General features: G+C 60.3%; 1 protein-coding gene and 1 pseudogene across 1 annotated transcript in view; one reads left to right on the top strand and one right to left on the bottom strand.

The window, feature by feature from the left end:
* DAB2IP (DAB2 interacting protein) overlaps positions 1-18,374 on the top strand; it is a 111,973-nt gene extending 93,599 nt beyond the window's left edge. The window contains 11 exon segments of the mRNA XM_062207631.1: positions 827-971; positions 1,061-1,205; positions 3,325-3,561; positions 5,599-5,800; positions 7,361-7,539; positions 8,539-9,223; positions 9,225-9,428; positions 10,119-10,271; positions 11,644-11,837; positions 15,537-15,624; positions 15,917-18,374. Of these exon segments, the coding sequence (XP_062063615.1) occupies positions 827-971; positions 1,061-1,205; positions 3,325-3,561; positions 5,599-5,800; positions 7,361-7,539; positions 8,539-9,223; positions 9,225-9,428; positions 10,119-10,271; positions 11,644-11,837; positions 15,537-15,624; positions 15,917-16,084 (2,400 nt within the window). The 3' untranslated portion in view covers positions 16,085-18,374.
* Positions 18,375-22,355: 3,981 nt separating this feature from the next.
* On the bottom strand, positions 22,356-23,396 carry LOC133771576 (mortality factor 4-like protein 1; annotated as a pseudogene).
* Between the last annotated feature and the right edge of the window lie 2,610 nt (positions 23,397-26,006).

Genomic DNA, 26,006 nt, shown 5'->3' with positions numbered 1-26,006 from the left:
GCTGGAAGCCCCACGAGGGCAGCTGGAGCGGCGGCGAGCGGGCAGCCTGTCCTGTCCCAGGCTCTGCTTGCCTGGGCTGCGGCTTTTCAGAGTCAGGTCCTAGACTCCCCCTGCCCCTCCCCCCTCCCCATGCTATCCGGGAGTGACAGGGCCTGGGAAGCGAGACTTGGGCCCAACCTTGCCCCAGGGAGCCCTGTGGCCCTGTTCTGTGCCTTGCTCTCCCCTCTCAACTTTCACCCTCCCCCTTTCAACGCTTACTGGTCCGTGCTGGCCCCTGCACTCCTTTAGGGGACCCGCCTCTCAGGAAAGTTTCTCCCTGGGCCGGGGAGGCCTCAGGCTTGAGCAGGGGCCATGGTGGAGCAGCAGGAGGAAATGTACTCCGTCACGGGAGGGTCTGGAGCGCGGCTGTGGTGTGGCTCCCCCAGGGGCACAGGCGGGTCCTGGCAGCCCCACTCATCCTCTTTGGCACTGATGTCGGGGAGGGCCACGGTCTGGTCACCCAGCCAGACCTGGTCATGGCTCAGCAGAGGTTGAGTCCAGTTGGTCTGGCCGTGATGGTGGGAGGGTCTTGACTGTGTGTGGCATGCTGTTACCCAGGCCTGCCTCTCCAGTCCTGAGCCCAGCTCGGATGTCACCAGCTGAAGGCCCCTCCCCAGGCTTCCCTCCCGTGCTCACTCTCCCTAGCAGCCCCCAGGGTGGGCATTCTACCTCTCTGGACGCTGGCAGCCTTGAAAAGTAGGGCGCCTCCTCTGGCCGGGTTTGGAATTCCCAGGTCCTGCCTGCCAGGCTGGCTCAGGCCCTGCTCTGCGTACTTCCTGCCTCCCAGGACTTTCTGACCGACCTGATGATGTCAGAGGTGGACCGCTGTGGGGACAACGAGCACCTCATCTTCCGGGAGAACACACTGGCCACCAAGGCCATCGAGGAGTACCTCAAGCTCGTGGGCCAGAAGTACCTGCAGGATGCCCTAGGTACAGGGGACATGGGCCGGCACCTGGGCAGGGGGCGGGGCTGTGCCCATCCGGCCCTCACCGCCCCTTCCCTGCCCGCTCGGCCCCAGGTGAGTTCATCAAAGCACTGTACGAGTCGGATGAGAACTGTGAAGTGGACCCCAGCAAGTGTTCTGCCGCCGACCTGCCTGAGCACCAGGGCAACCTCAAGATGTGCTGTGAGCTGGCCTTCTGCAAGATCATCAACTCCTACTGGTGAGTGCTGGCCCCTGCACCCCAGTGTCGGAACCCACAGAGAGCGAGCTGGGGGGTCCGACTTCATCAACCGCCTGAGCCCCCGAGTAACTGGTTGTCAGGCACAGAGCAGTGTTCCCGAATGCCCCCAGCACCTGGTTGTTGCAGGGTTACTGTAGCTGGCCGGGGCTGTCAATCTGCGTGTTGGTTAGCGGGGACCCTCCACATGCAGATGCTGTTGTAGGTGCTTGAGCCGCCACACAGCGCCACATGGACAAGGCCACCCCTTGGGGCAGGTGGGTGGCTGAACCTGAGACTCCTCCTCACCTGTCCCTGGGAGTTACGGCACTCACATCACAGGCTTGTAACAGGGCCCAGCAGGGACACGTGTGGGTGCCTGAGCCCTGGCTGGGCCTCTTCCTGGGAGCGGGGGACACAGAGAGGAAAGGACTGGGTTTGTGACGGCACAGGCCTCCCTGACCTACACACTTCTACACTTCTATACTTCTTGCCCTAAGCCCTTAGAGCTGCTCAGGTCTGTGGCCCTCTTTGATGTCCCCAGAGGGGGTTGACTCACCCCTCCTGGAGCCCTCTGTCCCTGCCTGATCCCATCAGAGTGGGATCACGTGTGTGTGTGAATCTGCCCCTGCAGGGTACCAGCTCGGGGCCAGGCACGTGGAGGCAGAGGGCACAGCCAGGGCCGGGAGGGTAACAGCTCACTGGGACCAGTGGGGCATCTTGGGCTGGTCCAGAAAGGTGTGGCTTTCCATGGCCCTGGGCCCAAGATAGGGGGCAGCCAGGGAGCCTTGAGCTCTCCGGGAACGCACTGCTAACCCCCAGTCGTGCTGTGCCTTCACCCTCTGCCCTCCTGTTCCAGAGATGGGGCTGGGTGTGGGAAACAGGAAAACGTACCTGTGGACAAGGACTTTCCATTTCCTCTCTTTGGCCTCGGTCAGAGGCCCCTGTGTTCTGGACAGGACCATCCACAGCAGCCACCTCGCAGGGCCTGCCCCCTGCCGAGTCCTGTGCCAGGCACCGCAGAGCCAGGGCTGCAGGTCACTCACCCTCATGGCTCTCGTGGATTCGGCCAGCGTCCATTGCCAGAGAGCCGGCCGAGCTGGCCGCTGGGCTTGCTGGGGTCGCTGCGGGTTAGTCATTCCTCTCAGGGCCCTCTCCATGAGCTTGGCAGGACACGCCTTGCTCCCAGTTTAAAGGAAAAGGAAACTGAAGCCTACAGCGGACGGGGGTCTCGGACAGATCACCCTGAACTTGGGACAGAGCTAGTCATAGACTGGGGCCCTGGGGGCACTAGGGTCTGGCCTGCCACAGGGAGGAGGTGACAAGCTGGAAGACCACTTACAGGTTGGCCAGGTGGGGACTGAAGGTGGCCGGCTGGATGCTGGTGGAGCAGCTCCGCCCACTGTGTCACCCAGAGGGAGTCACTGCCTGCGTTTCCTTCTCCATCCAGGGTTGGAGGGCTGTATTCTCACCCCGTGGTGCCACTCTTCCTTGTCGTTATGAGCTCTGCAGAAAGCCCTAGATTCCTGTGATGCCATTCAGGCGAAGGGAGTGAGTGTCGGAAATCAGTGAGGGGAGCCCGCGGGACGGCGCCTGCTGTCTTTGCCTGACTGCCCTCTAGACGTAGATCCCTGCTGTTCGTGTTAAAAGAAGAGTCCAGCCCGGGGCAGGTGGGAAGGGCCAGGGCAGGAGCAGGTGAGGCAGTTCAGCACTGGCCTGGTGGTTGGCTCTGGTGAAGATGGACTCAGCTCCCCGTGCCGCCTCTGCCATCCCACTGGGCCCCTTCCCTGAGAGCCCACCGCAGTGACGGGGGCCTGCGTCTCCCTGCCCCTCCTGCTTCCCAAGCCCTTTCTTTGTGCCCACCCTGCACTGCCTCAGCTACCTCAGCAGCCCTCAAGATGGGTGGGTGGAATGGGGTGGGATGGGTGGATGGATGGGCTGTCTGCCTGAGGAACAGGCACCTGTGCCCAGGTGGCAGGGCTGACCTTGACCTCACAGAGCTGTCGAGGTGAAGCCGAGGTTGTGCGGAGCTCCTCTGACCCAGACCCAGGCCCCTGCTCTGTCCGCTCCCGTCCCGGGCCCCTGCCTGACCACTGGACCCACCCTATCTGTCCCGACACAGCGTCTTCCCACGGGAACTGAAAGAGGTGTTTGCCTCGTGGCGGCAGGAGTGCAGCAGTCGCGGCCGGCCGGATATCAGCGAGCGGCTCATCAGTGCCTCCCTCTTCCTGCGCTTCCTCTGCCCTGCCATCATGTCCCCCTCGCTCTTCAACCTGCTGCAGGAGTACCCCGATGACCGCACCGCCCGCACCCTCACCCTTATCGCCAAGGTCACCCAGAACCTGGCCAACTTCGCCAAGTGAGTGCCTCAGCCATTGCAGGCCGAGCAGGGCTGGAGTCCGCAGGGCCCTGTGGTGCTTCCGCCTTTTCTCTTCCTCTCCTCCTCTTGTCGAACAAAGCCTTCTGCACCCCGTCCCCCCCGTTAGAAATGCCTGCCATATTGCCACATCTCCTTAAGTTTCAAAGGTGAGAAGACCAGCTGGTTTTCCTTCTGCTTTTTTGAATGAACCCCGGGTTCCTCCCATTTGCCTGAACATTCATAAGCCCCGTTTTGCAATGAATGCCTGATATTCATGGCTGCATTCCCTTAACATGGTCCCTGTGGTTAGGCACGGGGGCTGCTTCACACCGTCCTGGTTAACGCTGTCAGGATGTCTTTGATCTGGCATCTTCAGCTGCATCCTTAGAGAAGCAGGTAGAAGTGGAGGGACCGAGTCATCTTACTGTCATCCATTCATAAAGTATGGTTGGGGCTGTCTGTGCTGGGCTTGGTGTGGCAGCCGTGGGCCCAGCCTCCCGAGCTCAGCATGTTAGCTGGGGAGACCTGTTGAGTAAGCACAGGGCAGTACCAGAGATCAACTCCTCGTCTCTCAGGAGGGCCCTGAGTTCTGGGGAGGGGAGATGGGTGGCCTCTTGGGTGATGAGGTCCCCAGCTTCGTGTCAAAATAAGGGCATTCATCTGGCCCAAGGAAGGGCAGTGGGAGCAGGGGCTGGCCACGGCCTGGTAGATTCCTGGTGCTCCGAGCGCCAGGCAGTGTGGGAGGTGAGACCAGGAGGACAGTAGGGACCTGAAGGCCAGAAGGGGCAGTGGGAGCCACCAGAGGTTTGCTATTGGAGAGGCAGAGAGAGAGAGAGAGAGATCTTCCAGCCTGTGGTTCAAACCCAAATGGCCGCAACAGCTGGGCCTGGGTCAGGCTGAAGCCAGGAGTCTGGAACTTCACCTGGCTCTCCCACATAGGGGACAGAGGCCCAAGTGCTTGGGCCATCTTCTGCTGCCTTCCCAAGCGCAATAGCAGGGAGTTGGGTAGGAAGTGGAGTAGCCGGGACTCGAACTGGCGCTCTGATATGGGATGCTGACATCACAAGTGGCTTAATCAATTGCACCACAACACTGGCCCCATCAAGTTAAATAAGGGCCGGCTTTGTGGCTCCAGTGGGTAAATCTGTATGCTAAGCCAGCATCCCATGTGGGTGTTGGCTCGAGTCCTGGATACTCCACTTCTGATCCAGCTCACTACTGACGTGCCTGGGAAAGAGCGGAAATGGCTCAAGTGCTTGGGCCCCTGCACCGTGTAGGAGACTGGGAGGAAGCTCCTGGCGTCAATCTGGCTCAGCCCTGGTCATTGCAGCCATTTGGGGAGTGAACCAGCGGATGGAAGACCCCTCTCTCGATTTGTCTCTCCCTCTCTCTCTTTAACTCTGCCTTTCAAATAAATAAACCTTTTAAAAAAAGGTTTTAAATAAGGGACAGAATGACCCTCATCTGTTCTGGATCCTGGAGAGATCGCCTTGCTGGCATACCCGGGAGGAGGACACGGCATACCCAGCAGAAGTGGCAGTGAGGGGGCTGGCGCAGGGGGCAGCGGTTGGAAGAGAAAGCCAGCAGGCCTTGCTGTCTATGGGTGAAGAGAGGAGGCGGTTGACAACCACCAGAGTTTCGGCTCGAGAACCTGAGTGGATGGTGGGTGTCTGCCAGGATCGGGATCCCAGGAGCACTGCGTGGGTTTGGGTGACAGTGGTGACTTTGAGGCGTGGTCAGCCCGAGCCAGGACTCCCAGGGAAGACGCCTGTGGACCCACACATCTGAAAGCTCAGCAGAGACCTGGTCCACGCGGGGATCTGAGGATCCTCTGCCCGCCAGGGCACTGAAGTTGGAGAAACGAGGAAGGAGACCGTGATGGGCAGTGTGGGGAGACGTGGGACATCCCAGGTCTTGAGATGAAAGACCTGGGGAAAGGTCCCTGGACTTGACCATGAGGAAGGGGGGCCCTGGGATGGGAGCTGAGCGGAGTGCATCTCCGAGCAGGGGCCTCACCCCTCAGGGCCCTCGTTCCAGGTTCGGCAGCAAGGAGGAGTACATGTCCTTCATGAACCAGTTCCTGGAGCACGAGTGGACCAACATGCAGCGCTTCCTTTTGGAGATCTCCAACCCCGAGACCATCTCCAACACCGCCGGCTTCGAGGGCTACATCGACCTGGGCCGCGAGCTCTCCAGTCTGCACTCGCTGCTCTGGGAGGCCGTCAGCCAGCTGGAGCAGGTGCCTGTCGGCGCGGGGCAGAGGCAGGGCTCCTCCCAGAGTGACCAGGAGGTCACAGGTGTGCCTATGTGGCGTGATCAGGCCCAGCTGGGACGCACTGGGCCTCTGTGGGCTCCCATGTTTGTTTACCTTGCCTTCCAGGGCCGCCCGACTGTGGGGGCTGGGGCTGGAGGCTGTGCCTACTGCACACAGGCTTGATTGGGTGGGCTCCACTCATGAAGGTGCTCTCGCTGCCTGCATGCTTGTGAGAGGCGTGATCAGACTTGCCCTGGACATTGAAGCCACTCATATGACAGAGAGCCACTCTGAAGACCCTGTACCTCCACGGGTCAGGCAGGCCGTTGCAGACCCAGCCATCACTGGACAAGGTCATTCCCTAGATTTGTCCGACAACACTGCAGCCCCCTGAAGTGGCTTCCACTGATCCCTGGCGATCGCGGCCCTTACAGCGAGCGAGTTCTGGGCGTTTAGCACTGTGCCTGCCAGGAACCACTTGCCGGGGCCCTGTTGCTTCCCAGAGGCCCAGGGCACTCATCGCCTCACAAAGGGAATTCATGCTGGAGGGGAGCAGGGAGGCCTCCCGGCCCTGGCCCCTGGGGTGGGCACGCAGAGTGCTGTGGTGTGCAGCCTCTGGACTCGCTCTGTGTGTGTGGTGCGGAGTTGCTGTCCTCTTTTGTTCTAAGTGAGAACTTCCCGTGTGCACTGTTGTGGCTGACCCCGTTGTGGCCATGTGCCCACGCGCACCACACTGTGGGGGCTGAACAGCCACCGCCTGCCGTGGTTTATCTCACCATGGATACTGAGGTTCACCCGGCTTTCCACTGACAACGCATGTTGTTGTCGTCCACGACAGGCATTTTTGCTCATTTGCCTGAGAGAGACAGCAGTGGGAAATGCAAAGGAGCCCCTGCGAGCCCCCGCGTGCAGGCAGTACCACTCACTGACGCTGCCGCCACTCCCGGGATCTGCACGGGCAGGCAGGGAGCGCGAGAGCACTGAGCACTGCTGCACGGGGGCAGCCAGCATCGGCAGGGCTTTGAGATCGGCCGTTAGGTCTGTGCTGTCGCACAGAGGCCCCCGGGGAAGCCTGCGCGTGCGCAGGGGCAGCAGCCGCCCGTCCTGAGTCCCACGCCCAGAATTCCCAGCAGCTTGTCTAAGTGGTGACAGTGGGGTTCCCTTGGGCCCAGGCACTGCCCCTGTCCAACCAGCACCCTCTGGTGCCTGCCCTATGCCAGGACCATCTCCACTGGGGCTCAGGTGTGGAAGAGAACCAGGCCCAGCCCACCTTGTTAGGTAGGTGGTGAGGATGAGGCTGTCATAGAAGCCTCCTAGAAGGAGAAGTGTCAGCATGGGCGGATCTGGGATTCCACACGGACTTTTCCTTTCTGTGAGGACACTAGGGTAGGGGGGCTTGGGCTAGGTCAGCATCTCTCCCTGTGGGCCTTGCCTCCGGACTCGCTGCCTCTGAGGGCCAGGGATCTGCGTTTGACAGGCTCCTTGCTGGTTTTCAAATGAGTCGGCCACTGCAGCTCACACCTCCCTCTTGCTGTGTCTCTGCAGGGCATTGTGGCCAAACTGGGCCCCCTACCTCGCATCCTGAGGGATGTCCACACAGCACTGAGCACCCCAGGCAGTGGGCAGCTCGTGGGGACCAACGACCTGGCTTCCACGCCAGGCTCTGGCGGCAGCAGCATCTCAGCTGGGCTGCAGAAGATGGTGATGGAGAGCGATCTCTCTGGGTAAGAGCCGCAGGGTGTGTCGGGAGCCCTGGGCCGTGCGCGCAGGCCCAGCACAGCCCATGGTGGCCTCAGCTGGGGAAGAGGGAGCCGAGTCACAGTGAGAGGCAGCCAGGTGTGGCTGAGTGCCAAGACCTGACCTCGGCCTGCCGGGGCACATCTCAGGCCCGGGGCTGGTCTTGGGTTCTCCCCGCTGCGTCCACTGCCCTTGTCCAGCCCTTTTTGGGCCACGACTGCTGTGACCCCGAGTGGCTGAGGCTGTCCTGTCTCAGTCTTGGTGTCCTCCTGCAAAGCTGAGCCAACTTTGGCTCCCTGTTCTGTACCCATTTCCAGCCCCCCGGGTCCTTGCTGCCTCCTCCCCGCCTGTGCAGAGCCCTTTCACCGCCATGTTCTTTCCTCCAAAGCCCACCCGGCCCCCACCTCCGTGGTGCTTCCTTCAAGGAGCTGGCCTCCCTGGGGGCGCCGAGGCGGCGGCCGGGGGTGTGGTGGGGCCTGTTGCGCAGGTTCAGACCTGCCCACCTGAGTCATGCCCTTGACAGAGCCGCCTCTGATGCCTTGTTTTTGCCAGGAATGCCAGCCCCCGCCTGCCAGTCAAACAAGGGAGTGGCAGCAGGAGGCTGGGCAAGGGGAAGCTTTGCCAGGCCTGAGTAGGAACCAGAGGGGAGAGGCAGAGGGAGCACCAGTGACTGTGCAGTGGGAGTTCTCTGTGCCTGGCAGCACCGAGCTGAGGGGCTCTCCAGAGCACGCCAGGCCCAGCACCCACGGCCCCAGGCTGGAGCTGAGCCTGCCAGGTGGCCCGACCTGGAGCTGGGGCTGTGTGCAGGAGCAGCCGTCCTGGCCACTGGTCCCCTGGGTCTCTGCCCCTTGTGTCCCCCGCCCGAGGCCGGGCTGGGGCTGCCAGGCCCCGGCAGGTTGGGGGGTGCTGCGGTCTGGACCGGCCGTGGCTGCACTCACGGTTCTTCTTTTCCCCTTCTTTCCCTGTGTGTGCTTGTCTCCCTGCAGTCTGGTAGATTTCACCCGGTTACCGTCTCCAACCCCCGAAAACAAGGACTTGTTTTTTGTCACAAGGTCCTCCGGGGTCCAGCCCTCACCTGCCCGCAGCTCGAGCTACTCGGAAGCCAACGAGCCGGATCTCCAGATGGCCAATGGTGGCAAGAGCCTGTCCATGGTGGACCTCCAGGATGCCCGCACGCTGGACGGGGAGGCGGGCTCTCCGGCGGGCCCCGACGTCCTTCCTGCCGACGGGCAGGCGCCCGCGACTCAGCTGGTGGCTGGGTGGCCGGCCCGAGCGGCCCCCGTGAGCCTGGCCGGGCTGGCCACGGTGCGGCGGGCAGGCCAGACGCCGACCACACCAGGCACCTCCGAGGGTGCGCCCGGCCGGCCCCAGCTGTTGGCACCACTCTCCTTCCAGAACCCTGTGTACCAGATGGCGGCTGGCCTGCCGCTGTCACCCCGTGGCCTTGGCGACTCGGGCTCTGAGGGCCACAGCTCCCTGAGCTCCCACAGCAACAGCGAGGAGCTGGCGGCCGCGGCCAAGCTGGGAAGCTTCAGTGCTGCCGCGGAGGAGCTGGCGCGGCGGCCCGGCGAGCTGGCGCGGCGGCAGATGTCGCTGACTGAGAAGGGCGGGCAGCCCACGGTGCCACGGCAGAACAGCGCCGGCCCCCAGCGCAGGATCGACCAGCCGCCGCCCCCCGCCCCCGCCGCCCCCACCTGCCCCCCGGGGCCGGACGCCCCCCACGCTGCTGAGCACCCTGCAGTACCCGCGACCCTCCAGCGGGAGCCTGGCGTCGGCCTCGCCGGACTGGCCGGGCTCGGGCGCCCGGCTGCGGCAGCAGTCCTCCTCCTCCAAGGGGGACAGTCCGGAGCTGAAGCCGCGGGCGGCGCACAAGCAGGTCAGTGCTGGGGCCGAGGGCAGGGCAGGGCAGGGCTCTCGGGCCCCAGGGGCCGTCACACCCCACGCCGTGCTGCTCCTCACCGTCATCCCACCTCCACCCGCGGCTGCCATCCCATGCTGTGTGACGCCGCCTCCCACCCACCATGGGCCTGCCACGTGCACCGCCCCTCCCCTACACCATGGGCTCTTGCTGAGTCCCAGGAACCAGTGGCACCATGGCCTTAGGGAATGCCAGGCCCCTCTGCCCACTCCCCTGGGGACCGGCTGGCGAGGGAGCATCCGTCTCAGCTCCCAAGCCTTTGACAGCCTGAGCCCAGGGTAGGGGGTGACCTGGCCTCACCCTGGTTCCCTTAGTGCCCTTCCCACAACACCTGCACAGGCCGAGCAGGCCTCTCAGCCCAGCCTGCGGGAGCATGGAGAATCCCCATCGGGGGCCTGCGGGCAGGAGGCGGGCTCAGCCCAGCCTGCCCCTGGCGAGGGCTACACAGGCGCAGTGCTCAGGAAGCCTCCTGGACCAGGGCTGCCTCTGGCTGCCCGGAGGCGGCTGTCCCTGGGCAGGTGCTGGTCAGCTGTAGGCCCCTCCCTTCCACCGGGCCTCTGAGCCCCTGTCCCCAAGGCTCACTCTGGGCCACTCCCTGTCTCCCTTTTGCACCTCCCTGCAGCCCTTCATGGCCATGTTTCGTTGTAGGGCCCTTCACCCGTGAGCCCCAATGCCTTGGACCGCACGGCCGCTTGGCTCTTGACCATGAACGCGCAGTTGTTAGAAGACGAGGGCCTGGGCCCAGACCCCCCCCACAGGGATAGGCTAAGGAGTAAGGAAGAGCTCAGCCAAGCAGAAAAGGTAAAGCTGGCCCCGGGCAGGGTGGGCCGGGCGGGGCTGCAGCTCGTCTTCCAGTGCCCAGTCCCCTGTCTCCCCTGTGCCCCGCGAGGATGAGGCCAGCAGTGAGTGGACTTTGGAGGGAAGCCTCAGTCCTGAGGTCCCTGTGCTGGCTGCGTAGCGGAGTCCCTGGGGTTGTGCTGGATCCCAGCTTCAGGACCTGGTGACCAGGCTGAGGCAGCCAAGCTTCCGAGGGTGCCACGGGGCTGTGAGTCTGCCCAAGGCTCTTCTCTGCTCCCCTCTCCAGCAGGGCCTGGGAAAGAGAGTTCCCAGGGCAAGGGGAAGGCCATTGGGATGCCATCTTCTTCCTCCCCGAGGAAGGAACCCGGTTCTGAAAGCCCCCACTGCCACCCTTGCCACACACATCTGGTGCCCGGTGGGGCCGCAGGCACCCGGGCCTCCCAGCTGTGCTGGCAGCTGCCCTGCATCCGGGGCTTGTTCTTGTCTCCCTCTGGAGGCCGAAGCCCAGGACCTGGTGCAGAGACCCCAGCAAGGCAGCACTCCCCCCAACCTGGGTGCCCTTGCCCTCTATGGGCCTCAGAGGGCCCGTGGCAGCCTCCCCAGCAGGCACGGGTAGGGGTCAGGGTGGCCCAGCTCCCTCCCCAGCCTCAGGCGAGGCCCATCTCCATGCCGCATTCCGCCTCCCTCCGCCACCCTCAGCCTGCTGCATCACCTGCTTGCACCATGGTACCGCAGACGGGGCCGGGGCACAGCACACAGTGCTCCCAGAGCCAGAGTGGTGAGGAATGAGGCGGCCTGGCCCCACCCAGGCCCCGTTCTTCCCTCGCCCCGTGTCTCACTGCGTCTGGCCACTCGGTGCAGTGCACTCGACTCCTGGGCGCTGTCCCCTTGCTTCTTCACCTGCCCCTCTCCCGAGGCTGAGGCCTGAGCCAGATGCAGAGAGCCCCAAGCACCATGCCTTTGACCTCTCTCTGCCTCTTCCTGTGTCCCTGTGCCACTGCCACCACCCTGGCCTTAGAGCCAAATAGAGGCTGGGGGCCTAGGATCCTACTCCTCTGGTCGGTCACTCGCCGTGGGACCGGGTCACCTCATCTGGGCCTCAGTTTCCCCCTCCCACAGAGCCTTCTGCCCTCAGGACACTGTCCAGGGGGTTTCTGCCCTTTGTTTGTTACCACGTTCAAGGTCCCAGTTAAACCCTGACTCTCAAGGGTGTGTTAGAGTCTTCACTGCCCTCCCAGCCACACGGGTCAGGCTGGGAGCTTGGAGAGACCAAGGCCTGACTCCCCTGCCGGCTGGGCTCCGTGCAGGGGGTGGGCTCCCCCCCACTCCACCTCGGGCTGACGAGGCTGTGCTGTGGCACGTGCCCTCCCGGCAGGACCTAGCGGTGCTGCAGGACAAGCTGCGAATCTCCACCAAGAAGCTGGAGGAGTACGAGACCCTGTTCAAGTGCCAGGAGGAGACGACGCAGAAGCTGGTGCTGGAGTACCAGGCGCGGCTGGAGGAGGGCGAGGAGCGGCTGCGCAGGCAGCAGGAGGACAAGGACATCCAGATGAAGGGCATCATCAGCAGGTGAGGCGGCCCCTGCTGCCAGGGCCCCACACGCAGCCTTGGGGGACAGAGCAGGGCGGGCGGGTGGGGGCGGTCCCACAGGGAGGCCGTGTGCACTCCGGACTGGAGGAAGGAGGCAGCCTGGCGTGCGGGAAGGATGAAAACATGGGGAAAGCTGGGCCCTCCCAGGCCAGTGCCCAGGGCACCTGCAGGTGTCACGTTGTCTTGGGAAGCTCTCTTGGGGGTGTTCAGGGGCTGAGTTGGGGTTGCCAGGGAAGACACCAAAGACCTGATTCGGGGCAGGAGCAGGGGTGGGGGCAGATCAGCCCTGGATTTGTGCTGAGAGTCGGTGCGGAGGTGGCAGGGTGGCAGCTACCGAGGGTGGGAGCCATGGCAGAGGGCCGTCTGGACGGGGCAGCAGAGGAGTATGTGGGGCTTTAAATTGCCTAGGTTATACTGGGAGGGTTTCCGGGGTGGGGGGCAGTTGGTTCTGTGCCGACTAGGTCCTGTCTCTTCTCTCTCTCTCCCTTCCCACCTGTGGATAGGGTGGGTGTAGATCAGCATCTGTAGATAGATGTGGCATCCAGGCCAGCCCACGAGGTTCTGGCCTTGGCCCTGGCCCTGGCCCTGGCCTAGGCTTCAGGCACAGAGGAGAGACTGTGGCTGTACAGCTGGTCTGTCTGCTCAGTCTAAGACCTTGTCCTCTGGACAGATGAAGCAGGTGTGCAGGGCCAGGAAGGTTCCCCACCTGGCTTCCTGTTTCATCAGATTTCTCCTGTGTGGACCACCTGTTTCTCTGCTCTTGTTGTTTGCCTCATTTACTTGTGGTTTTGTGCGTGGTACAGTGGTTAACAGGAACAGAATCGTGGCAACAGGAAACCTGTTCACTTGACCTTCCGCTGTGCCTTGACTTGTCTCGCATGTGTGGTTCCGAGAACAGAGACGCTCTTCAGCCCAACCACCTCCCCCTTGCGTCTGTTCTCTGAGAGGCGCACACTTGGTTCTGCTAACCGTTCCCAGTGTTTCCCTCGTGTAAGCATCGAGTCAGGTTGGCTGACGGAGCTTCCGTGTCTGCTTGTCTGCACTTCTCCCAGGTACTGAGAAAACGATGTTGAAGTGTCTAATAATTAGGGATTTGTCGGTTGCTCTGTGTACGCCAGATGGGCCTCGGTACGTACACGTTTAGGATTGTCCAACACTGCTGAACTGCTCTTATCACTGTAAAATCACCTTTCATCCCCCATAATGTTCCCCGCTCTGAATCCTGCCTTGTCTTATAGAGCTACCCCGACTTTCTCTGATTAGTGTGAGTGCAGTATTAGCTTCTTCCATTCGTGCACTTTTCACTCACGGTCTAGCCCTTCAGGCTGTTATAACAAAACACTTTCGACTGGATAATTTATAAACAACAGAAGTTTATTATTTTTTTGACAGGCAGAGTGGACAGTGAGAGAGAGAGAGAGAGAAAGGTCTTCCTTTGCCGTTGGTTCACCCTCCAATGGCCGCCGCGGCCAGCAAGCTGCGACCGGTGCACTGCACTGATCCGAAGGCAGGAGCCAGGTGCTTCTCCTGGTCTCCCATGGGGTGCAAGGCCTAAGCAGTTGGGCCATCCTCCACTGCACTCCCTAGCCACAGCAGAGAGCTGGCCTGGAAAAGGGGCAACCGGGACAGAATCTGGAGCCCTGACCGGGACTAGAACCCGGTGTGCTGGCGCCGCAGGTGAAGGATTAGCCTATTGAGCCACGGCGCCGGCTTCTGAGGTCTCTTATAAAGGCACGCCCCCATGACCCAGCTCTTAAAACCCTCATTTTGGGGCTAGGTTGCGAATCAGATCCCAGCACCCGGCTGTAGCTATGAAGTGCCCTTGTTTGTGGTTCCTGCTTTTTATCTGGTCTGCTAGGCTCTGCCTTTTAACTGGGGCATATATACCATTTACGTTTAGTGCAATTACTGATACGATTGTGTTTATATCATCTTGGTATTTACATCATCCGTTCTTTTCCTGCCTTAGTTTGGACTGTCTTCATGCTTTGATTTGCTCTCCGTTATTGGCTTACTAGTTACGTCGTTCCACTGCTATAGGCCGGGGTTGGGAAACTTTCAGTAAAGGGGCAGATAGTATGTGAGGCAGAACCGCTCGTGTAGCTTGCCTGTCCGTGAAAACAGGTGCGCCTCGGGCTGACTGGCCCTCAGGCCGGAGAGGCTGGGACCCCTCATTATTTCCAGGCCCCTGTACTTAATGTGGCTTTTCTCTGGGTGTGTTTTTTTGTTTGGACAGGCAGAGTGGACAGTGAGAGAGAGAGACAGAGAGAAAGGTCTTCCTTTTGCCGTTGGTTCACCCTCCAATGGCCGCCGCACCGCGCTGATCCGATGGCAGGAGCCAGGTGCTTCTCCTGGTCTCCCATGGGGTGCAGGGCCCAAGAACTTGGGCCACCCTCCACTGCACTCCCTAGCCACAGCAGAGAGCTGGCCTGGAAGAGGGGCAACCAGGACAGAATCCGGCGCCCCGACCAGGACTAGAACCCGGTGTGCCGGCGCCGCAAGGCGGAGGATTAGCCTAGTGAGCCACGGCACCGGCCTCTCTGGGTGTTTTTAAGATCTCTCTCATCATCAAAGGTTGTCACCAGCTTTTTAAGCAAATTTTTTTTTTACTTGAAAATCAGAGAAAGAGAAAGATGTCTTCCATCCCTGGTTCACTCCCCAGTTGGCCACAAAATGGCCAGAGCCAGGAGCTTCCCCCGGGTCTCCCACGTGGTGCAGGGGCCCAAGGACTTGGGCCGTCTTCCACTGCTCTCCCAGGCCACAGCAGAGAGCTGGAGCAGCCAGCACTCGAACCAGCACCCGTATGGAATACCGACACTGCAGGCAGCGGCTTTACCCCTGTGCCACAGCGCCGGCCCCACCAGCTTGATTCTCGTGTGGTTTCTTGGCATTGCAGGCGTAGAGTCCTGCCTCCCCTGTTTCTTCCTGCAACTCCCGTCACACACAGGTGAAGCTGCTTTACGTTCTCCCGCATCTCGCTGATGCGCTGTTCATTTTTTTTCTCTTTCAGATCAGTTCTATTGCTATGTCTCCAGGTTTGCTAACCATTTTATCAACATCTGATCTGTTTATTGTACCCAGTATTTCCACTGCTATTCTGGTTTAAATCCTTTTTTCTTGTCATAGTCAGCCTTTGTCTCCTTGAACACGTAGACTGTGTTTATAAGAATTATCTTAACGACCTTGTCTGTGGACGTGGGTTTCTCTTTCCTTCTCCTGTGCGTACTTGGTAATCTCGGGTTGGATGTGGATGGTGCGTATTTTACAGTGAGGTGCTGTTTCTGAGTACTTTCCGGCTTCTTTCTGGGACACGGTGAGGCCACCGGACCCAGCTCCCTCCTCTGCTGGATGGATGGGCGGGGTGGGAGAGACATCCTCTAGGGAGCCTCCTGCTGCCCGTGTTTCTAGACTCTTCCCTCCTGGGTGGTTTGTGATGGACAGGCAGACGCAGCCCTCAGGCACAGGAGAGGCCCACGGTCACTTTGCTGAGGCTGCCGGGAACAAGCAGCTGGGGACAGATCCCGAGCTGCCCGCTGTCGGGGACAGCGCAGCCCAGCTGTGCAGGGCGCGGGTGCAAGAACTGGACTGCTCTCGGTACCGAGTGCTATCACTGCGTGCACAACCTCCGTGGACAGGCGGGGCTCCTGCCAGCCTGACCTTGGCCGTGTGCGGTTGCAGGTTGATGTCGGTGGAGGAGGAGCTGAAGAAGGACCACGCGGAGATGCAGGCTGCGGTGGACTCCAAGCAGAAGATCATCGATGCCCAGGTATCAGAGGCCCTGGACGCCCCCTCTTCCTCGGCGCAGAGGAGCGCGAGAACAGGATCTTTGCACCAACCTGTGGCCTCGGTGGACCACGAGCTCTCTAGGAGAGTCCGGGAAAGGGGTGGCTATTGGCTTCAGCCAAGGGTACCTACCAGAGTGGCGCTCCTATTCAGAGCCGTGGCTTCCAAACTGGGGGCTGTACCAGGGCCGCAGTGTGGGGCTTCCTGCCCAGCCTGGGGCCTTCCCCCGGGCCTGTGACCCTGCTTGACCTCCCCACCCCACCCCCACCCCGCAGGAGAAGCGCATCGCCTCCCTGGACGCCGCCAATGCCCGCCTCATGAGCGCCCTGACGCAGCTGAAAGAGAGGTACAGCATGCAGGCCCGTAACGGCATCTCCCCCACCAACCCCACCAAATTGCAGATCACTGAGAACGGCGAGTTCCGAAACAGCAGCAATTGTTAACCTGCCCCCTGGAGGGGGGCACCGTGGCGGCCCAGGGCAGGGTCTCGGCCCGGGGCCGCAGAGACAGACGCGGCGGGAGGCCCGAGGAGCGTGTTGGGTGCGGGCAGAAGAGAGACTGCACGCGGGGGCTTGGGCAGCCTGGTGGGGGCAGGGGCCTGCCAGAAACCTGCGTGTTGGTTACTGAATGTGGCGTGTATCACCTTCTCCTCCTGCCCTGGCCCAGTGCACGTACCCCCACGCCCTCGTCGGGGAGGGCACGACCCAAGGGCTGGAGCACAGGACTCCGTGGCAGCCAGGCCCTGCCCTGTGGGACCTGGGACCTGCGGGGCGGCTGGCAGGCAGGCCCCCGAGGCAGGCAGGCCTTCCGGGCAGCACCGGCCCCTGCATGCAGCCCGTCAGGGGCCCTGGCCGGCTCCGAGGCACCGAGGGGTGCGGCGTCCCTCTCCCCCCTCTTGCACTGCCACACAGAGCCAGTGGCTTTTTCTTCCCGGCTCTGGTACCTGTGGGAAGGGTCCAGGCACCCCCTCCCCTGCCACTTGGGCCCGGGCTGATGCCCTGGGGCTCCCAGATGCCAAAGATCTGGGTGGAGCTGGCCGAGGGCACTGTGCTCTGTACCTGCCTTCTCCTGGGCCCGTGGCCAGCTGGGAGTGGCCCTGAGCAGGAAAGCTGGCCTTCCCTCGGATTGCTGGGCCCTGGGGAGGTGGATAACTGTGACTCTCTTTCCTTTCACAGTATGCATTAAACAAAAGCCCGCTTGCTCGCTTGCTGGAACACTGGGGCCTTTTAAATTGAGCGTGCGCACTGCATGGGAAATAGCGGCCCTGGCGGATGTTAGACTTGCTCCCTCTCCGAGACAGCAGCGGCCTGCACCGGCCCCGCGTGCGGCCGCCGCCTCCTCACCCTCCCGGCCCCCGCCACGGACCCCGGCGCTGCAGCCAGGGGAGGGGCACCCACCGCTGGGGCCGGTTTTCCTCAGCTCTGGGCTGTTCTGTAGCTTATCTGCCCTTCCCCTAGCGGGACCTAGATGGGCCGGAGGGTGGGTCTCTCTCGGCCCCTGTCCCCGGTATCCTAGGGCAGGAGCGAGGGTCTCTGCCCAGGCCGCAGAGCCAGGGCCGGGTGAGCTGGGAGGCGCCACCTGTGCCCCTGCGGCTGCAACGCGCCAGAATCCCCACCAGGAAGGGGTGCAAGTGCCGCACCTCCTCCCGGGCCTTGCCCTGGGGAAGAGCTTGTAGAGTCTGGTGGAGAGGGCTGGGCCTCCAGGGGTCACGGGCCACAGGAAGGAGAAGGGGAGTGTGCTGAGGCTCTGCCCCCACCCCTGCACGTTTCAGACCAGGGTGGCCACGCAGGCAGGGCCTGGCTTCAGGGGTGTCCTCCTCGGCCCAGCTCCGTCCCCCCACTGCCCAGGGAGCCCCGCCTCCTCCCCACCCCCTCCCCTGCCGCTGCCTCGGGCTCCGACTGAGCACCTCTTAGCAATACGGGCAGGAGTGCACGGGGGCGGGCTGTGAGCTCTCAAGCCGAGAGCCTTACTCACCTGTGCAAAAACTGTAAAAGTGTACAGACTTCACAGATTTTTATCTTAACTGCAAGTCTGACGATTTTTGTAAATGTTCTTGGTGTTTGACTGTAATGTAACTATTTCACCCAAGAGTTGTACATAGTCCCTGGGCCCTGGTGCTGCCGGGACTGCTGCTCTCCCGCTGGTCTCTGTGTGATTTTTGTAATCCAGACGACAGCGTTGGGCAGGAGGTCTGGGGGCTAAGTGCCCCCCAACCCGTGGCTGGGCGGGGGTACCCCGACCGGGCCTGTACACGAGGGGCTCCTGCCCAAGGCTAGAGAGAACCTACGGCCCCAAGGACGAGAGCCTGCCTGCGGCAGGTGCCGCGGTGGCCAGCGGTCCCGGCTCAGGCCCCCTGGTCACCAGCACCCAGACTCGAGTCTGGAGCAGGCTGTGCCCTCCGCGCTCCCAGACGCCCGCTGTGTTCTGCTCACGTCCAGGGCGAGGGGAACTGCCACACTTTAAAGTGATGATTCCTTCTGACTGCCCGCAAAGGGGCGAGGGCGCCCCAGCTGCCTGGGCCTTGCAGGGGCCGGACCGTCCAGGGCAGCAGCCCCTCTTTTCTACTCACTCGGGCCAGCTAGCCGCCCCCAGCCCCTACCCCTTTTGTAAGTATGTGAAAAGAAACCAATGCAAACGCCGGAGTGTAATAATGTACAGAGAAAGGTGTTGTGTTCTAAGACTCGGTGGCTGTGCAATTTCTGTACATTTGCAATTAGAAATATTAAAGATTTATTTAGCTATTTTAAGCCCGGCTTGCCTCTCCATTCACTGGTGTCTTGGGATTTTACAGAGGGGACCCCAAGTCCCTGGGGGACTGATGGGCTCCACTGGGGGACCCAGCCTCGGTGAGCTCAGGGCGATCTCTCCAAGGCCTCCCCTGGCTTGGATGTGCTTAGAGGTGAGGTTTTCACAGAAACCAGCTCCTGCCAGGCTCTACAGGAAGCGGCCCCCTCTCATTGAAGCCGCCTCCCAGAGGTCGCCAGCCAGCCAGCCCCTTGTGCCAGACGGCCCTGGTCCTGCCCGGTGCCTCACTGCGCCTCACTCCTTATGCAAACGCACGGACAGACTGACTTCCAGCAGACACCAGCTGAGGATCCGCCAGGGGCAGGGGTGTGTCCGGTCAAGAGCTCACTTGGGCTGGCGCCCTGGCTCACTAGGCTAATCCTTCGCCTGCAGCGCCAGCACACCGGGTTCTAGTCCCGGTCGGGGCGCCGGATTCTGTCCCGGTTGCCCCTCTTCCAGGCCAGCTCTCTGCTGTGGCCAGGGAGTGCAGTGGAGGATGGCCCAAGTGCTTGGGCCCTGCACCCCATGGGAGACCAGGAGAAGCACCTGGCTCCTGCCTTCGGTTCAGCGCAGTGCGCCAGCCGCAGCGGCCATTGGAGGGTGAACCAACGGCAAAGGAAGACCTTTCTCTCTGTCTCTCTCTCACTGTCCACTCTACCTGTCAAAAACAAAAGAGCTCACGCGCCTCAGGCTCTACCCGGGGATTTGGGCTTCCCAAGAATAGCCCTAGTGTGCATCTGTTCCCAGCAGGAGTGGGCACAGCGGAGCCATGGGCCAGAGCAGGGCTGCCCCGGCCACCATTGCTGGCCTGCAGCCTGGGTGACATAACAGCACCCCGGCCTCTCTGATGAGGATGTCCCCCCACGTATGTCCGGTCAGCGCTGTGGGGGCCACAGTTGGCTGCTGTCACCTCCACTGCCAGCAGAGCATCGTTTGCTCCACGCTGTCCTGGCGTAGCCGCTGGGCCCTCCCCACAAGCCTGGAACACACGGTCTCCCTCCTGAGCCCCGCCCCCCCTGCAGTAGTCTGTGACGCCCCTCAGCTCTGGGTCCACCCAGCCGCCCGCGTTCTCAGGAGCAAGGGTGCTGTGGGGGGAGCTACAGACTCCCGGGCAGAGCGGGCCCTGTGGGGGTTCCCTGTCCATTTGCATTCTCCGTGCCCCAGCCCTCCACAGCCACAGGAGGACACAGCCTGGTCCTTCCCAAGCAGACCCTGGCTGGTCCCTGATGTCCCTGCCCTGTGCTGCCTTCGTCACTCCTACACCTCAGCTCCTCCCCTTCCTCACAGCATTGTGTTATGAGAGAGCGAGCGAGCTCTCCAATGCTGCAACACCAAGTGCTGGGCTGGGATTGAAGCTGGAGCTGGGGACTCCATCCCACGTGGAGTGGCAGGATGTCTCCCACATGGGTGGCAAGGACCCAATCACTCGAGCCTGCAGCGCTGCCTCCCAGGGTCTGGAGTCGGGAGCTAGAACTGGGCCCAGGCACTCTGCTGTGGGACACAGCACATGGCCCGGCCCTCCCAAGGCACTGCCAGGTCCCCGTGGCTCCGGGCCTCTTCCCCGGCCGCCCACAGCTCCACTGCCACGTTGTCAGGACCATGGACCTCCCAGTGCGTCTCCCCCGTGCGCAGGGTCCGCCGCCCCTCTGCGGAGACCGCATCACGTCCGTGAAGCAGGGGTGACTGGGACAGACATTTATCATAAGGATACAAAAGCTGCAAGCGTCTAGAAAGCAAAAATGCTAGAAATGCAAGGGAAAAAACTGACAAGCAATTGCATTTGAGATTCCCCTCATCCCCCCGCCCCGCCCTGCCCCGCCCCGAATTAGTTTATTACAAGACCAAGGAGCAGGAGTTAAGAACTTGGAGGATCTGAATCATCAGGTTGGCTAAGCTGGCTGCATCAAGCTCCTAGCTAGGGCATATCCTTTGTCTATTACAACCTGGCTGTGTGCCGACAGGTGGCTCCAGCTGCCCAAAACTCCGGCGCAGGCCACGTACTGGGCCTTGAAGCCATAAAAGGAGAGATGAGTCATTTGTGTGTAGTTTTATAAAAACAACTCTCAGGAAGTTTAAAAAATTCTGAGTCAGTGGAACTAGATGTTTGAAAGAGGGCCGTCTTCCAAGGACGCAAGGTCCCGTGGCCGCGGTGCTGCTTGCTGTGTTCTGGTTTCTCCACATCACTTGGGATTAGCGAGGGGGCCGTAAGGGCAGAGGTACGGTGGGAGGAGAGACGAGGACATCAGAGACTTCTGGAAACTTTGACGGGTGAACCCGATGAAGGGGTGCGGGCTCAGAGCCAGGGAGAGACCAACCAGAAATGAACCAATGGCCTGAGGACCAACCCCCGCCCCCCGGTTCCATGAGGCAGCCCCAGGGCACCTGGCTGGCAACAACGGGGCTCTGACCGCACACCCTCCACCTGACCCCTCATCTTGCAGGGGCTGGCCGTTGACTGCCTGGGGAGGGTGAACTTGGGGACCCCAGACAAAGCAGAGGGCTCTGAGAGGCCATGCATGCTTCTGCCCTTGACCATGGCCTCTGCTCCCAGAGTGCCCCGAGCCAGGTGCCCATCCCCCCATGTGGCCAACTGATTTCCAGATGCTTCCCCAATGAAACAACTGTCTCTGTGCCAGCATCTCAAAGTAGCGCCCCTATGAATGCACCCTGCCCCCAACTCACACACCACGACAGCTTGTGACATGGGAGGGAGAGGCCGAGGCGGCAACCGGAGAGAGGACGCAGAGACAACATTGGGGAGAGAACAGCAGCAAAGAACAAAGCAGAAACACCAGCGTATCCTCGGAGAAAAACGAGCGCGGGATGCCGTGGAAGGGAACCTCCAGGACCGACTCCCGACCCTGGAGCCAGGGTAGAATCCTCCACTGAGGTGGTCGTCCGAGGAGGAGATCTAAACACACAGGCAGGAAAGACAAGCCAGCAGGAGGACGAGGAGGAGACTGGAGGCCCAGCCCGGGCTGTCCGCCCCCAAGGGGGCAGCTGGGCCGAGCTGCGGGAGTCCGCCCGGCTCTGCCAGAGCCCAGGAAGCACCCAGTCTGCTGCAGGGCGCGGGGCTGTGAAAACCCCAACCCGGCGGGGACTGCGCCGTCCATGGGCGGCCGGGGGCAAGTCTAAAGATACAGGGACTCCCTGGGGTGCTGGGGTAGAACAACAGCTCCGGGCTGGCGGACACCGGGATGACAGGCTGTCTCCCTCCTGCCTTATGCTGGGTGTTTTTTCTCCGTGCTCCCAAAGCCTGCAGCCTTGGTGACCTGGCAGGAATGAGTGACAGAAGCAGGCTGACCTCAGGTGACATCCAGACCCGACGTCGCGAGGCAACAGGGGCAGGTGGGGACTGGGGCGAATTGAAGCGCATATCCCTTTTCTAGGGGCAGCAGGGAGCTGTTGCCATGGAGTCACACACCCTCCCTTCTCCACGGACTCACGTCTACACCCAGCTCCATGCTCACGGGGCCAAGTGCCCACTTGACACCGCTGGGTCATTCCCCAGGGCTTGGTTGCCACAGCCAGGTCTGGGCCAGACCGGAGCTGGGAGCCAGGAACTCCATCCTGGTCTCCCACGTGGGTAGCAGGGGCCCCGGCACTCGGACCATCTTCTGCTGCCTCCCCAGGCTCGTTAGCGTGGAGCTGGATTGGAAGCAGAGCAGCCCGGACTCAGACCGGCTCTGATGCTCGGATGCCAGTGTCACAAGCAGCTTAACCCGCGGCACCACGATGCCGCCCCACCCCATTGTTTTAAAGAATAAGTAGATTCCACTGCATGTAAGAAGTCACACGAAGAACTACGGAAGCGAACCCATCACACTGGTTTTTTTTTTAAAAGAAGCTGCAACCCCTTTTCTGTGTTCAAAATCAAACAGAAAACATCAATTCTGTTATACATTAACATCTTCAAAGTACATCATTTGTACAAGAGAAGGGCTAAACACAAAAATGTGTTTACAGAGATGCCAATATTAGTGAGTGAGTGCGCCGCCTCTCACACAGCTTTGCGGTGGTACTCAGGGGGAGCCACTTCGTAATCACTGGCGCTAAACAAAGTTGCAGAATTCTTTGCCAGGTACTTTAGGAAATCGTGAAGATAATTCAGTCACAAAGCAAGGCTCTTCTCATCCAGAGGTGTATGGGCCAACATCGCTCCAACTCGCACAAATAATCGCAGTAGATGTGGCGCTCCACACGCCTGGGACATTGGGGCGTCAGGATGATCTGCGAGGACTTCAGCGCACTGTGGTCTCTCAAATGTATAGAGCAGCTGAGTGCCCAGCATCGCGTCGACGTAGTCTTTTATCCCCGCCACAACTTCATTAACAGCGTATTCCTTATTATCTGTTTCCACGAGATTTCTTATAATTTGCATAATCCTCCAAAATGGAGCCCACATTCTTCTTCGCAGGAAGATAAAACAGCCGTTTTTGTCTTGTAGTTAAGTCCCAATCATCAACAAGCCAGGGTCTGAGCTCTTCGGGAATCTTTAACTTGCACTCTGTTCATGAACGTTTCTCCATCTTCAACAGTAGGATCTACAGGGCCCTCTTCTTCCGAGGAGGCTGAGGCGTCTCACCAGTACTGCCGCCATCTCCATTTCCAGGTGTCTTCTGTTTGTTCTGTTTGGTTCTCACGTCCACATTTTTCTGTTGCAGACCAGAGGTCTTCTCTCCTGGAGCAGCCCCTCTCATCTTCCCCTCTGCACACTGCTCTTGGTTGGCCTTCTAACGTTCTCGCTGTTTCTGCAGATTGGTGTCCACATACTTGAGTACTCTGCTCTCTGGAACCCATTCATCCCAATTGTTATTCCAACCACTGTAATGTATAAAATATTTCACTTGTTTGTCCTTTCTAGCAACCTTTACACACTTCGCTTCATAAAGAGGAGGCCCATGAAAGCACAATACTCGCTCACCCTCCTGGAATTTAGGCTTCGGTCCTGCTTGGGCGCCATTTATAAGTGATTCGCTGCCTCCTCCTCCCACCACCCCCGACTACCGCCCCCTACTCTCTACCCCACCCCTCATCACACTGTTAATGGTCATTTCCTTTGGGGAGCCAGCAAGATGGGGGACGAGGACCTGCGCTTCCTACTTTATGCGCTTCTGTATTGTTTGAATATGTTACAACCAGTTTTTATTTCTTGGCTTGATAGGGAGCCATTTAAAAGTAAATAAAACATATCCATGTAACGAAACGCTATGCGGCCGTTAAATTTGTAGCCCAATAACAAATGACAGTGAAAGATGTTAATAATCTATTAAGTATAAAAGCTGATAACAGAATTCCATGTCCAGGAGGATTCTAGTTTAGTTTTCAAACCACGTTTGCAGGAGCGGCTCTGGAATGGATAGGACACAGTGGGGTTCAGCTAAGACCTTGAGTCTGGGCACAAGGGAGACCTTGGCCTGGACTCGGAGTGGCTGCTGTCTGTCACACGGTTTTTAGCACAAACCTCTCGGTCTCAGCTTCCTTTACTGTGAAATGGGGCCGAGGGGCGGGTGCTGTGGCACGGCTGGTCGGGCCGCCACTGGAACGCCCCGCATCCCACACCAGAGCGCTGCTTCGAGTTCCCCCCACTCCACGTCTGATCCAGCTTTCCTGCTAACGCACCCTGGGCGGCAGCAGACGACGGCTCAGGTCCTTGGGCCCCTGCCACCCATGTGGGAGACCTGATGGAGCTCCTGGCTTCAGCCTGGCCCAGCACTGGCTGTTGCAGGCATCTGGGGAGTGAACCAGCAGACAGATGTGTGTGTGTGTGTGTGTGTGTGACCCTGCCTTTCAAGTCGCTGAAAGTAACCATTTTCTTAATGGGGATGTGACAGTGCCTAACCCTAGTGAAGTCTTCTGTGAGGACTATTAAAACAATTCCTGCCATCCCCGATGGGCGCACTGTCCTGCTCCAGAGTACTAACTTTAACAAAGTCTGAAAATCAGAATTACCGTGACCAAGGACATACGCCAAGGTGCATTTCTCTCTGCTCATCAGTATCTTCCCAGTTTTTTGAACATACCTTTGCTTTTATAATAAAAATACATTTAAAAAATTGCCTAGGGGCTGGCGCTGTGGCGCAGAGGGTAAAGCTGCCGCTTGTGGTGCCGGCATCCCATATGGGCCCCAGTTTGAGTCCCGGCTGCTCCACTTCTGATCCAGCTCTCTGCTGTGGCCTGGGAAGGCGGTAGAGGATGGCCCAAGTGCTTGGGCCCCTGCACCCATGTGGGAGACCTGGAAGAAGCTCCTGACTCCTGGCTTTGGATTGGCTCAGCTCTGGCCATTTTGGCCACTTGGGGAGTGAACCATTGGATGGAAGACCTCTCTCTCTCTCTGCTTTTCCTTCCCTCTGTGTAACTCTGACTTTCAAATAAACAAATCATAAAAAAAAAAATTGCCTCCAGCCACTACCCAACATCATGGAGAGCCAAACACAGGAGACCTTCCGCATAAGGCGAGAACCAAGACCTGGATAGAAGACGCTGCACATCTTTATGCAAGGAGGCAGGAAACAAATTATAATTATTGGGAAACAGAAGCCAAAGGTAGTATCGTCTTCTTAGACGTTCCTTGGGCATCAGCTGTAAAACGGTCTCCATTCTGTAAGGTGGCTGAGTGCCCATGGGTATACAGACTTGAGGACGCCTTCCCAGGCACCGGTTGGCATCTGTTAGGGAGGGGCTGGCAGTGGAGTGTGGTGGCCAGGGGCCACCCGGTGAGGCTGTACACATGGTCTGCACGAACACTCGGGCTCCAGCTGGTGTAGACAGCCTGTCCCCGGTGTACACCCCACAGGGCCCTGGACCCCAATCTTCATATTCGGTGAACAGTACAATCGCACTGTATGAAAACGTTCATGTATTCGACAGAATAGTTGAAACTCACCGCGTCTCTGAAATACCCAGAAGACAGGGTGGCTAGGGTATCTTGCCTGCTGACCAGTCCAGCCAGTGAGGAAAGAGACAGGCTCTCTCCCAGAGGATGGTGGCCTGATGTTGGCCGTGGCTTCCCTGCCAGTGACCCTGGTACAGTGGCCGTGAGGGGGCCAGGATCCCAGCCAGGGAAGGCTGGGGCTGCTCCTTGGGGGCCCACACTGGGTGGTACCCACCCTTGGCTGATGTGTGAAGTTTGGCCTTGTGCCCGCTGGGGACAGGCAGGGGGAGTCCAAATGACAGGCAGAGGTGGGGGCCTCCTCAGGAATTCTGACTCAGAGGGCCTTTGGAGACCCCAGGAATTTATTTTTAAGATTGTATTTATTTATTTGAGAGGCAGAGTTACAGACAGAGAGATGGAAAGACAGAGAGGAAGGTCTTCCATCTGCTGGTTCACTCCCCAGTTGGCCGCAACAGCCGGAGCTGCACTGATCAGAAGCCAAGAGCCAGGAGATTCCTCTGGGTCTCCCACATGGGTTGAGGGGCCCAAGCACTTGGGCCATCTTCTACTGCTTTCCCAGGCCATAGCTGAGCTGAATCAGAAATGGAGCAGCCGGGGCTCAAACCAGCGCCCATATGGGATGCAGGCATCACAGGGGGAGGATTAACCTACTGTGCTACAGCGCCGGCCCTAGGAATACTTTTCCT

Source organism: Lepus europaeus, chromosome 12 (assembly GCF_033115175.1).
Source record: "Lepus europaeus isolate LE1 chromosome 12, mLepTim1.pri, whole genome shotgun sequence".
NCBI classification, from domain to species: domain Eukaryota; kingdom Metazoa; phylum Chordata; class Mammalia; order Lagomorpha; family Leporidae; genus Lepus; species Lepus europaeus.
This window is presented reverse-complemented; position numbering and strand designations above follow the sequence as displayed.